General features: G+C 33.4%; 1 protein-coding gene across 2 annotated transcripts; it reads right to left on the bottom strand.

Moving 5' to 3' along the window:
• Positions 1 to 687: 687 nt before the first annotated feature.
• ARG1 (Chaperone DnaJ-domain superfamily protein) lies at positions 688 to 6586 on the bottom strand. Of its 2 annotated transcripts, none has more exons than XM_078321612.1 (12): positions 6291 to 6586; positions 5487 to 5681; positions 4858 to 4981; positions 4430 to 4512; positions 3940 to 4051; positions 3729 to 3833; positions 3212 to 3262; positions 3014 to 3103; positions 2413 to 2521; positions 1746 to 1894; positions 1587 to 1640; positions 688 to 1241 (listed from the first exon to the last, which is right to left on the bottom strand). In XM_078321612.1, the coding sequence occupies exons 2-12, from the start codon at positions 5612 to 5614 to the stop codon at positions 1002 to 1004; spliced, it is 1245 nt and encodes a 414-aa protein (XP_078177738.1). In that variant the 5' UTR covers positions 5615 to 5681; positions 6291 to 6586; the 3' UTR covers positions 688 to 1001. The 2 variants fall into 2 exon arrangements, with proteins under 2 accessions (XP_078177738.1, XP_078177740.1); XM_078321614.1 differs by having other exon boundaries at positions 6158 to 6322.
• Positions 6587 to 13991: the final 7405 nt, after the last annotated feature.

Raw genomic sequence — 13991 nt, 5'->3', positions numbered from 1 at the left:
TGTTTATGGATTTTACTTAAAAAAAAATGACGACTTAAAAATAACTCAAAAATATTTCTTCATAGATCTCATTTAAAAGATAAAATTAAGTATAAAATATTTGTATTTTTAAATTTGCAAAATTTATCATAGATTGTTGAAAAAATGAACGAGAATGATCAGAGAAAAAAAAATAAGAGTAGGTGAAAGAAATTATTTTTTTTAATTTGAAAACAAAAGTAGTTGAGAATTAAAAATTATCCAAATTTAAAATTTAAATACTTGTAGATAGAGTTTTAAAAACTTGCGATAGCATTATAAATGCTTATAAATAAAACTTTAATTGCTTGAATATAAGCGTTAAAAATAGAAGTTAAACATTAAGTACTTAGAGAACTCGTTCGGAGATTTTATTTGAAGTTTCTTTTCTTTTTTTAATTTTTTTGAGGTACCACGCAATGCTGGGAACGGACTAAAAAACCAATTAATAGGCCGAGAGGCTAATAGCAGCTTCTAACAAACATCTTGGTCTTATACTATCATAATAACTTCAAATAAATTCAGTGCTCTCAGAATTAAATTGCGTGTTAGGTACAAACCCTAGCAAAGAACAGGCAATTTTATCGTCTTGCTCAGCTAATAAAACAACACCAACACCAAGAAAGAGACACTTTACCATAATATAAAATGAAGAAAAAGACAGATCTATAGCATAAAATAAAATAATGATAAATAACAAATAACTATGGCAATTCTGTATGCTATTCATAAATCTCCCTCACCCTGCCTCCTACAGAAGCAACATTATACAGCCAGTCATCACAAGATTAAATACAGCAAGAGCAATTCAGCCAGTAAACCAATGTGTGCTAGCAAAACTTTGTTGTACTAAAATCAAACTCCCCACAGTAAATTAATTGAAAAAAGAGAAGAAAATTGCAACACCGGCTGATTATAAAAATGAAGAAACATGAACAAGCATAGAAGCAAGCGAAATTGTACATATAAGATAGTGAAATTTTTTATCGGGATCGATTAGGGTTGATGATGCCAAACCACCTCCTTTTACCATTTGATCTGTCTCTTCCATCAATCCCATTGTCATCAATGGGAGATCGACTGCCTTGTTGTTGGGATTCATCGCCGCTGTAATATCTATTACTAGGCCCACCTCCACTTGTACTACCTGCCGAATTCACTAACGTGCGCACTGTAGTGAATGCTGAGTGAATATTGTCTCTTTCCCTCAATAGCTCGTCCACCTATTTAAAAAAAATCACACACGTGTCCATCTAAATACTAATAACACATTGCTAAACCTTGCAGCAGCAATACAACTATACAAAGGTTTCATGTGGCAACCATATTAAATTATGATTGTAATAAAAGATAAAAAATAACAATGCAAGTAACATTACATTAAAATTTTAGTTAGTGACTATTTATCAGTACCCGAGTTAAGTTCCAAGTTTCAGTGCACCTCCGCTATAGATAGAAATGGAGGTGCACATGTGATAATGTTCATACTATATGCGGGATTGTATTTTTCTCATTTTAAAAGAGCACAGTAGAAACATATTATCAAAAGAATAGTATGTTATACGTACAACGGCCTTTTCTTGGTTGTATTGGTTTGTGACTTCTTGAAACCGTGCCAAAGCCTGCACAACCATTTTTCTTTATAAGTTCAAAGCAGAATTTCATTCACTGCACAGCAAACGAAAAATTAAGAATGCACATGGTCATCATATTAAAAATATAAAAACCTTTCTGTATTCAGATTCAAATTGGCGTAGGTCAGTTCTCTTAGTCAAAATTTTAGCCTCTATTTCCTTCAGTCTCTCTGTTGTCTCTGTGTATGACTTTGCACACATGGCCTCTATGGTGTATGAAGCTGGTTTAAAGAAGTTATCACCTAGAAAAAAGAAGAAAAATGAAACACAGAATACAACAACAACAATAACCAACCCTTTAGTCCCAAACAAGTTGGGGTAGGCTAGAAATGAAACACAGAATATCAAACAAAATATAGGGAAGACAACAAGGACTGGCCAAGGGTCATCAATAGCTTCCATATTTTATGCTTAGTTTATTCTTACTCTAAAAACTTTTTCATGTTGTTAAGTCAGACCTGTGAAATATAACAACTAGCAAGAGTTTTAGCAAAGGTTATGCCAAATGTTTTACTCTAGCAGGAGACAAAAAATAAAAAAAATAATAAAAGCTTATCAAAATTATTTGATGATTCTTTTAATCTCAAGTTTACCACATGACACTCACCAAAATTCATAACATATCAGTGTACTTAAACATAATTGAAGGGGCTAACCAAATAGTATTGAAAATATCGGGGATCACTTTGAAAAACCAAGAAAGTTCACAGGCCATTTGGCTTTCCCTGAGAAACAAAGAGAAAAGAAAAGAAGTTGGTACCATAAACGGCAAAAATGTGGGTTCCAGGTTTTAAAGTAGACATTTCACATGGCTGAAGTCCCTCTAATCTCTTGAAAAATGCTGCTTCTGGATCTTTCGCCATCGCCAGCTGTCCTTTTTTCACATGTGAACCCATTTAATCAAAAACAACACTAAATACTTATAACAACATAATAAAGCCAGGGCAGAGCCAGACTTTCAAACTATGGGGGTCAATCATATAAATTTTCTTACAGAGAATGGGGGTCAATTTAACAGTACCATGACATTTTACACTAAATTATATAGAATATAACACATAAATATAAAAAATTGAAAACAAAATTGACCCCCATTGCTCTTCCTTACCTCCGCCCCTGAAAAAAGCAATATTACTAACAAAATATTTTGGTGTTTCAGAAGCTAGTTCTGTTGAAGAAACATAAAACCCACACCACTTAACAGAAAAGAAAACAATTCAAGCATGGTATAGATCAGAAAGTACTGCTACTATAACCACTGTTCATGCTGGTCCCAGTTAGGACTGATAATGTACCAGCATGCCAGTACAACATTTTTGATAAAATACAACAAAACAGTCATATAGCATAAAATCACTCACGGCATTGACAGCAGAGTCCATACGATAGACTTGAAAATGCAAAAAGTACATGCCGACTGAAGTTATTTTTCCCGTCTTTTGGCTATCTTCCTGCAAAGTTAATTAAGAAAACTGAAACCAATAATTGCAATTTCTAATAATGACACTAATACCGCAAATTTATTAAGTATCAAAGGAGAAAAGGAGAACTGAATTTACCTGCAAAGCTAATCCATATCCTCCATTCGATTCTTGTTCAAAGTATAGAAGCTATCATACACAGAAAGTTTGCAAATATATATAGAGGTCATATATTCAGCAATACATAAGAGTTTGATATATGTACAACTCTAAACATCTTTATTAAAGTATGAACCCAGATTGACCAGCTTTTACAAGATGTGATTTTTCAGCACGTTGTGTAGCCTTCTATATTTTATTCTCAAGGAACTTTTGCAAATTTAACCAAATATTTACCATAAATGCAAGTAGCACAAATTTTCCTACTTGCAATTTAAAATTAAATTATCTACATCAATCTAAAGTAAATAGATGACTAACTGTCGTTATAATGTGCCTGGCATAATTTTTGTTTGACATTGATTTCAGAAAAAATAAAGGACCTCAACTGTCAACACATAACATGTTTACAAATCAAATGTGCCCAGGTTGTTGGTTTAGAGTGCTAGTCTCTTTATTGAACCAATCAACTACTTGCATATAATCAGCTATTCACCTTGAATTTGCTTTGAGCAGCTGATGTAACCCTAATGACGACGCCAGACTGGGTTTGCTGTTCGCTTATTGTCACTCCAAAGAAATGTGCACTTTGTTTTTCAACCTCCAGATAAAGAAAATACAAGCGTGATAAGAAAACAAAAGCAAAGAATAAGAATATTTGATAGAGAACATCATAAAAGTAGAAAGTAGAGAGAAACAGGTGGCACCTTGCCATTGGCAGAGGAGCCAAGAGGGAGCGGTCTAACAGTTACAGTTCCATTCATAGCTTCTTCGAGCACTGTAGGGGATACTGTTGTCTTTATAGGAACACCAAGCTTGCTGCTCAAAAAAGCAGAAATATCAGTAGATCTTCACTTGATGACATATTTAAAATATTGCAAATTACACCTATATTTTTACTGATTTTAAAAATAACCACCAAAGTTTCCCTCTTTGCAGGTAACAACTAACATTTGGTTGACCATTTGCATCCAAGATCCCAAGTCTTATCCATGAACAAGTTCATAAAACTCGTGACAACAGTATGCCAAGGTTAGAATGCACAAAAAAGTTTGATAATTGGGTGATGGGTGTTTAGCTGCAGACATAAGGAACCTTGGGTGCAATTTGTACAAATAATAAATTAGAGGGTGCTAATTGCAAAAAAAAATTAAAGAACATAATTATTCTGAATGCTCAAAAAGCAAAATATGTCACCTGAAAAGTGCAGCAAAGACGGTATTTACAGTACCAAGATTCGATAAGTCAATCTCCATATCCATTCCTTCTGTCTCTAAAGCCTGTTCATTTTGAAGTCAATTACAAATGCAGAACTGTGTTAACTTGACATTTTACTCAAATAAACTCATAATAAATTCATTACTTCAATTAAGAAAAAACACACACATTAGAAAGAGGTCCCGAGAGTATTTAATGGAATACAATATCCACACAACAAATTCAAAGGCAGGTCAAGAATAATTGTCACAAGATGACTATAATTTTTACACATTGGCTTTTTATAGGTGAATGCTACAAATAATAATACATTAAGCTAGAGATTATAGCAATTACTTCCCCAAATTGGATGGAAGATTATATGCACCATTAATTAACTACTGTAACAAGAAAAAGAAGAACCAGACCTCAAAGCCGGCAGTATCATATTGTCTCCTTTTATCAGGATCTGACAAGATGCTATATGAATAAGCCACTTCTTTGAAGAGCTCAGATGCTTCAGGATTGCTTGCATTCTTATCTGGGTGGTACCTACATTTTATCAAAGTCACAATTATGAGACAGAGCCCCTTCCTCTTTCTTTGCAATACTTGGGACTAGTCTTCCTATCACCACAGATATATTATGATAGTTTTTTTTTTTTTTTGAAATTATATACAGTATTGTACAGATCTTTCTCAAAAAAAGCCAACTCTTCACAGTCACACCTGACAAACCAGACATTCTTGCCGTTAAAAGAAAAATAATAACCAACCTTAAAACCAACACTGAGCAACAAAATGACTAAATTATCCCTAAACTTCCAATTCAATTGATATAATCACATCTAGCATTTCGTACAATTTGGTTATTGGTTTGCTATTATCTATTAGGGCATAGGAAAGGGCTCTTTAGAGGTTTATATGTGAGGCGTCAGTTCCTTTGTCTGGTTTTGTTGGCCTCTTATTTCAGTTCATATTGGTATTTGCATGGCTAAAGAGTAGAGGGAATGTTGTGTGTGTGTGTGTGTGTGAGAGAGAGAGAGAGAGAGAATGACTTGAGTGCAAGCTTTCTATAAGCAGATTTAATCTCCTGATCTGATGAATCTCTTGTGACACACAGCACCTCATATGGATCTCGCCTAAGAGCTGGCGCTGATGGCCCTTCCAGTTTACCAGATGCCATCTTTGCCTCTCTTTCCCTAACTACCCTGTTTTACCCCTCTTGTCTCTTTTCTCTCTTGAACAATAACCTGCAAGTAAACAAGTAACATAAGAAAAATCTACTCACAGACTGGAGTACCACAGAGATCCAATGCATATAGTGAGCAGAACACCTAATCTTGTACTGGTATGCAACCGGAACGAGTACAGTTACAGACTTAACCAGGTACAGGCATCAGGACAAAAAGAAAAGAAAATAACTCTGGTTGTTGAGCTTAAATTACTGATTTTCTAAAGTACTACATCAAGGTGGCCCCAAGAACCAGAAAGAAAAGAACTCTGCGTGTACCAGCACCAGGCTGGGTTTATAGAGTACTCAGACCGCAGTAGCAATTCTTATTTCCTTTTAATAAATTTTAATAAATTAGAGATGATTTATACGACACAGGGAAAAAGTTTCAAGTAATCTCTCATCTACATTTCCAATTAGCTTCCGAAGCAGCTAGCTTATTCCAAAAAACCCTTCTAATCGGCCTCAATTGTAAAAAAAATCAAACTAAGTTACCGAAAAGAAATGGAGCAGTTATCAACCAATTGGTGATCTACGAACTCCAACAGATGGATTCTGTACACCAAAATAGATCTATAGATATATACAGAAATTTTAGGGGAGAGGAGGAGAGAGAGAGAGATTCCACCTGTGAAGCGGTTGGATCAGCTAAGCCTAGACGGAGAAGGCGAATAAAAGAGGTCTCTCTTAATCTCGATGTCGATTTCTATTTCTGTTTTGTTTCGATATGGTGACACCAGAAAGGAAGGAAAAAAATGAGTTTCAGAAAGGGGAAAAGAAAAGAAAAACAAAACAAAACAAAACTAAACTCAACGAGAAAACAGCTATTAATTTATTGTAGTTATTCGAGGGGTTGGATTGGGATCGCCGATGGACGGACGGACGGACTGATGGATAGATCCTTTCCTTCATCGCACGACGTTCTATTTTTCTTTTCCTTTTCCTTTTCTTTTATACGATTTTTATGTTTTCTAAGCTGGATCCATCCAGGCCCACTAAATCACCTGGCCAATGATTTTGTATTAACCCATAAAAGTGACAAATTTCACGGCATACCAAGCGAGTTAAAGGAAGAATTGGTATGAATTAAATTAAGACAGAGTTTTGATATAGACGCAATAGTAATACTGATTAATAATTGTAATATCTCTGAAATAAACTGAGACGCAATAATAATATTGTTTAATAATAGTATTAAGGGGCAATTTCATGTATACCCCTTAAAAACTTCAAAATTAGGTACCCACTAAAATTCATAATATCATATTACTCTTCTAAAATTCAAAAACTCACAAATTAATTATTTTACTGTTTTCCATTAAAACTCTTTTTAAATTTCCAAAATATGTGCAGAAACTCAAAAATTAATTATTTTACTGTCATCTTACCCTTTATTGAGAACAATACAAATATGTGCATGTTTTGAGGGCAAATAAGCCATTTCTACTTTTTGACATTTACAAAAGCATATACTGAAATGTGTTAGAAGTAGAGAAATGATCAATTTGCTGTGGAAAACAAATCGATTAGAAGACTGACATTTTTTTCTGTAACAATTTGAAATGAGTTCTAATAGAAACGACAAAAAAAATGAATAAATTTGTGAGACTTTTAAATTCAGAGGAGCAAATATTTAATTTTAAAGTTTTTATGGGGCATACATGAAGTTCCCCTATTGTTTGTAAGGACTAAGGAGATAATTTCTTACTTCACTAGTGAGTTCGTCCCGAATTTTTTATTAATAGAAAATAAATAAATAAAATATTGAAAAAGGGGATGATTTTTGGGTTTTATCGAGATATAGGTAGATTGAGACGAATTTTTTTGTCCAACAGACAGGACCAATTATCCCGTCCGGCTTTAATCACAATTAACAACCACTAAGCTAAGTGGAGCGGAGAAAAAAAAAAGATGGGGCGGTACAGTTATTCCCGTGCGGAATTATATATAAAAAAAAAGATGGGATGGTACCCTTATTTTCGTCCGGGTTTAAAAAAGAAAAAGAAAAAAGATGGGACGTTTGGTGCAAATGGCGTACCAACTACAGGTCAACTTTTTAATTGTCAACCAAATTAAAAAAATCACAAAAAAAAGATGGAACGTTTGGTGCAAATGGCATACACCACATGTTTTAATTGTGATTTCTTTTAGCATCGGACGGTGTAAACAAACCCGTCTCATCTTTATTTTTTATTTTTTTTATAATTCCTGATGGGAATAATAGTACCGTCCCCCCTCTTTTTTGTTCCTCCGCTAAGCTTTTGTTAATTACGATTAAAGCACAATTAAGGCTGGCCGGAATAATTGGTCTCGTCCGTTTTCATTGGACAGGAAAAATCGTCCCGATCTACCTATATATCGATAAAATCTAAGAGAAAAGGTTTCTGTCCACTGGGTTTTGTCCATCATTTGTCCACAACCTTATCCACTCTCATCTAACTGTTTTTTTACAGTATACAAGATTCAATTGAAAATTTATAGTATTATTTGAAAATTTTACAGTATACGAGATTCAATTTTACAGTATATATTTTACAGTATGCAAGATTCAATTGAAAATTCTACTGTATACAAGATTTAATTTTTACAGTATACAGGATTCAATTGAAAATTCTACTGTATACAAGATTCAATTTTACAGTATACAAAATTCAATTGTAAATTTTACTGTGTAGAAGATTCAATTTTACAGTATACAAGATTCAATTGAAAATTTTACTGTATACAAGATTTAATTTTACAGTATACAAAATTCAACCCAGTGCGGACGCTGATAATTAACTCTAACTGCCAATAACTGCTAATAACTAACTCTAACTGCCAATAACTTCCTATAACTGTAATTTCCGAAAGTATAGTTTGAAAGTACATTTATTTTGTCTTGTTGTGCAAGTTGCAATCTTTTTCTAACTATCATGGGACCACTTCAAATAGTTGCTGGATGTTTTGTGATTAACTGATATATTTTATGTGATATATTGTATAATTATACAGTATGTAGAAATAATTTTATAGTATTCGCGCAAGTTAAAGCTGTGGATAAATGGTGAACAAAAAGCTGTGGACAATTAGACGCTTTCAAAATCTAAAAGCCATCATTTTTTGATATTTTATTTATTTATTTTCTACAAATAAAAAATTCGGTGAGTTCGTCACGCCAACCTAGAAAACCTCAAAATAGACGATATCTAGAAACATTACCTTTGAAACGAGAAATAATGAAATATCATACGTCTTGTATTCTTCTTGCCAGACATACAAAAACGTTGTAATCCCAAAATTTGTTTTTATCACGTTGCTTAGGGGTTCCCATTAAGCGAAAATTATCGAAGTCCTTTTTTCCTCTAAGTGTTATTTTCTCTCAACGAGGTGAGCGGATTCCAAAACTGACGAGACAGTAATATACGAGGATCGATCCATTTCACTGTCGTGTGAGATGAATCTATATCACAGTAGTGGTAAATCTTTGAGTCCGCATCCGAGGGGGCGGATTCAGAATAGAACAGGGAGACAACCATTTCTCTTGAATTTTGAGTTTTAGTGATGATTTATTAATATCGATCGACTTTGTCTTTATTTGGAGATTTTTTGTGCTTATCTTCTAAATGTTTGATTTGTAATTTGAATTAAATTTAGTGTTAAAATCAAAACATATTTTTTGAATTATGATTGATAACTAGAATTATAAGTTAAAGCATCATGATTCGATTTTTTATTGCCCCTGATGAAAATCCTGAGTCTGTCCCTGCGCATTGTCTGCATTAACTCTAAGGAGTATCTTTAGATTTGAATTATGTATTTTAGTCATCTGATTTTAAACATAGTTAATTCGATCTCAGCTTATAACGCATGAGTCTTTTAATATTAGTGCGAATTTAGTCTGCATAAATTTTAAATAAACTGAACAATCCAGATCTATTAACTCAAAATATTTCTTTCTTAGTTATTGTAGAGGATAAGAATTCTAAATATTTACTATTTCTTTAACTTAGCACAAATTTTAAAACTGACCTCTTACAGCTCTAACAGATACTAAAATGTTGAAATTAATCAGAACCTTCATTTTTTTTAAATTGCACCTGATCTACCTGAGGGAACACGGAATTGACGTGAGGTGGCCCACCAACAAATTAAATGTGGTAAAATCATTTTCTGATTACTTTGTATGGGTTTCATCCACGTAGTATTCCTCTGGCGAAAACGGGGCGATTTTATTCCACGCAATAAAAGTTAATTTTAAGGAATTTGATTGCTAAACTAGCTTAGGTGCAAACGAATCACATACAAACGGATAGCCAAACTATTTTCATACTTGTTGTACATTTTTTAATATGGATAATTTCGAATACATATACACATGTACTTAAAGAATCAAATTTTCAGACTATAAGGACAAGCGTAAATGAAAATCAATTATATAAAATTTTATATTTTGAATGAAAATTAATTTTATAATATTAATAGTATTTTATTTTAAAATATACACAAATAAAAAAATAAATTGGAGGTCAATTGATTCAATATCTCGTGAGCGCAACTAATATTAATACATATAGGAGTGATAACGGATCCGGATAATATAATTCGGATTAAACGTATTCGGATCGAATTCGGACCCGAATAATATTTAGATCAGAGGAACAGTATCCAAATACGGATACAAATTCGGATTGAGATGATTAAACGGATTGGATATCCGATTGTATCCATGCCTTCTAGTTCGATGTAAACGGATCGGATATTATCTGATTTCATTCGATTTCGAATCCGGAAAATTATCTAAATTATCCGATCTGTATCTCTGAGACTATCCATATTCGAAAAATTATAACAGATAATGATACAATGAGACTTTTAACTATCCGTATCCGACTGTTCACACTTTTAAACCATAACAAATATGTTATATGTTCTTAAATTGATTTATTAAATTGCATATTGTACTAATAATTTATTAAATTGCGTATAAATATATATATTTTGATGAACAATATAATGCTATGACATAATTAATGACTAATATTTTATAATATAATAGATGTTTTGTAATCAATAAGCTAATTATAAAAAATATTTGTACCCGTAATGGCGTAATGTTTAATATCTGTATCCGTATCCGAAAACTTATAACGGATATGGTACGACCACTATCAGATTCGTATCCGGCCGCTTACACCCCTATTTCTAACTCATACATTCGGATCCGGGTAATATTTAGATCAGAGGAACAATATCCAAATACAAATACAAATACAAATTCAGATTGAGATGATTAAACGGATCAGATATCCGATTGTATTCGTGCTTTCTAACTAGGGGTGTAAACGGATCGGATATTATCCAATTTCGTTCGAATCCGAATATGCAAAATTACTTAAATTATCCGATTCATATATTCGAAAAATTACAACGGATAAGAATACAGCAAGACTTTTAACTATTTGTATCCGACTGTTTACACTTTTAAACCACAATAAATATGCTATATGTTCTTAAATTGATTTATTAAGTTGCATATTGTACCAATAATTTATTAATTACATATAAATATATATTTTGATGAACAATATAATGCTATGACGTAATTACTATTTTAATAATATAATAAATATTTTGTAACCAACAAGCTAATTATGAAAAGAGTAAGGCTACGGTGCTATGGGTTGCATAGAGGGCTACGGTACTACGGCTCAATATTCGAGTTTTCAAAGTTCTAACGGTCGATCCGAACCGTTCATCTTGTTCTCCATATTAATATGTTTGGAGACCAAATTTTATATTTTTTGAAATTTTTTTACTATTTTTTTAGATAGGTAGAAAATCACTTGATCTAAAAAATTCTACACTATTCAAATATTTGACCTTCTACCTATCTAAAAAAATAGTAAAACATTTCCAAAAATTGTAAAATTTGGTCTCCAAAAACATATTAATATGAAGAACAAAATGAACAGTCCGGATCGATCGTTAGGATTTTGAAAACTCGAATATTGAACCGTAACACCGTAGCCATCTATGCAACCCATAGCACCGTAGCCTTACTCTTATGAAATATATCCGTACCCGTTTGATATCCGATCCGTATCAGCATATTATAAAATAATTATAACAAATACGATAATACCACTATCTGATATCCGATCCATATCCAACCGTTTACACTCCTATTTCTAACTCATATCATCTCCGCTGTAGAGCTTTGGAATCTTTTAACGGTCGGATATACTATCATATTTAACATCCTTTTTAGTCGTGGGACTAACATTAATTCCAAACTATCCGGACAAACCTAGGTTATGCGACTCCTTTTCTCTGCTTTATGAGGCTCATACTAACCGTACAACAAAAATCCAAAGTCAAAAAGAGGCTATATGTTTTATGAGATTCTCTCCGGCCTGTTTGATAGTCAGACTTCGTTTTTTTTCTTAAAATGACACTACAGTAAAACCAGTTTTCTGCGACTGGTTTTTCAGTTGCAAAAAGTAAAAAGCGCTGGCCGCTGATAATAAATTCGGTCGCAGAAAATCGTGGCCCCTGAACCTTCAATATTGACTCTATTTGAAGCATTCTGCGCGCTCCGACCGGCAAAAGCATCGCTGCACCAATGATCGACGAGTCCGGGCCAGTACGCTTGCTTGATCCAGGAGTCGTAGGGGCAAAGAGCAGCCCCACGCTCCTTCCACTCAAGCATTGAATCTCCGTACGACTCTTTTGCTGCCTTTATGCATTTATTAAGCATATCCTACAGCCGTCCATCAGCTATCATTCTAAATGTATCCCATGCCTCAGTCAAATTTACATCCGGTGCAAACTGGTAGTGCTTCTGCAATGCATAGTTAAAAATTAATATCGTTAGTTAGCTTAAAAATTACGATTGGAGAAATCCGTGTATTTGGATTACAGGCCAGGATAATTTTGACGTACTTCCTGCGAAATAATTTTGTTGACATTCTTCATCTTCTCTGGATGCCCTGCATCAAAAGTCATACAAAAAGGTTGCAATTATTACAATCACTACAACTAAAGCATAATTACAACATACAACAAAAGTGCATATTACTTGTAACCCCCCAACCGAAGCACTGGTCGCAGACTCAAAACTGGAGGCGACGGAATATATGCATTTGCACCGCGGACATTTTTCTGACTAGACGCTCCTTCGTCTTTTGCCGGTGCCTTCCCCTTTCCCTTTCCCTTTCTACTTGGTGCCATATCTAGAGTTGAGATGCAAAAAAAAGATTGGCATTTCATAATAACTATATACACATACAGAACAATACATACATTTCATAATAACGGACTTTCAACTAATTTGTTGAAAGGTGCAATGTCATAAAATCCAGATCTATACTTTAGACCATCCAGATATCATCAATTGATAACGGACCCTCTAAAGCAAGTCATGAAATAAATTCACAATCAAATCAAGAAATCACAATTAAGTGTTGCATCATCCATGCAACAGGACTTGTATACAGTCATGCAAGTGGCATATAAATAAACTATGAATTTAAACGTATGTACCAGAGAGAGAGGACACTTAGCTTGCCTTGCCTTCGCTTGCCTTGCCTTGCCTTGTCTTCACTTGTCTTGCCACTGTCAAACCTTTCAAAAAAACAAAAGCAAATCAATGTTCATGCAAAGGTTCTCATCAAGTCAGTTATAGTGAGTTAATGCAGAGGATCCATACTCAAATGCTTCAAAACTTACAATTGCGTATGGAATTCATATCACCTAAGTTAACTCAAATGGTGAGTTAATGCAGAGGATACAGACTCATTTGCATATGTACCATTCAAAGCAACAAAATATGTATCATACTAGCCCTGGGTCATATTCAAACCTAAGTTCAATTGTAGGATACCAGTTCATCGAAAACATCACAAAATCCTTCTCAAGTAAAGAAGATTTCAATCCCATGACAAATGAAAAAATAAAGTGATATATTTGGAAAAAATTCACAAAAAAATAGGAAATAGAGAACATAATTGACATGTAGACTCTCAGTAGATTAATTAATCCTATTTCAACACTTGCTCTCTCGAGTTCAGATATAAACATAAAGAGCAAAAAGGCCATGGTAAGGTCAGAATTTTGAACAGTCTGGATTTTCAAAAAGGCCATGGTAAGGTCAGAATTTTGAAATATTAAGATGGTAACTAAAAAAAATAACGAGATATCTCAGGGGATGCTTTGAGATTCATGCCAGATTAAAATGGACAATTCAAATCTCATTCTACACATGACAAAGCTAGAAATTATTAGCTAGATTAATATCAAATTAACGATTATTGCTTCCCAGATTTCCAATACAAGTACACAAGTTGCT

The sequence above is a fragment of the Carex rostrata genome, chromosome 20 (genome assembly GCF_964058835.1).
Source record: "Carex rostrata chromosome 20, lpCarRost1.2, whole genome shotgun sequence".
Taxonomy (NCBI): Eukaryota; Viridiplantae; Streptophyta; class Magnoliopsida; order Poales; family Cyperaceae; genus Carex; species Carex rostrata.
The sequence above is the reverse complement of the archived record's forward strand: the minus strand, read 5'-3'. Positions and strand labels throughout refer to the sequence as shown.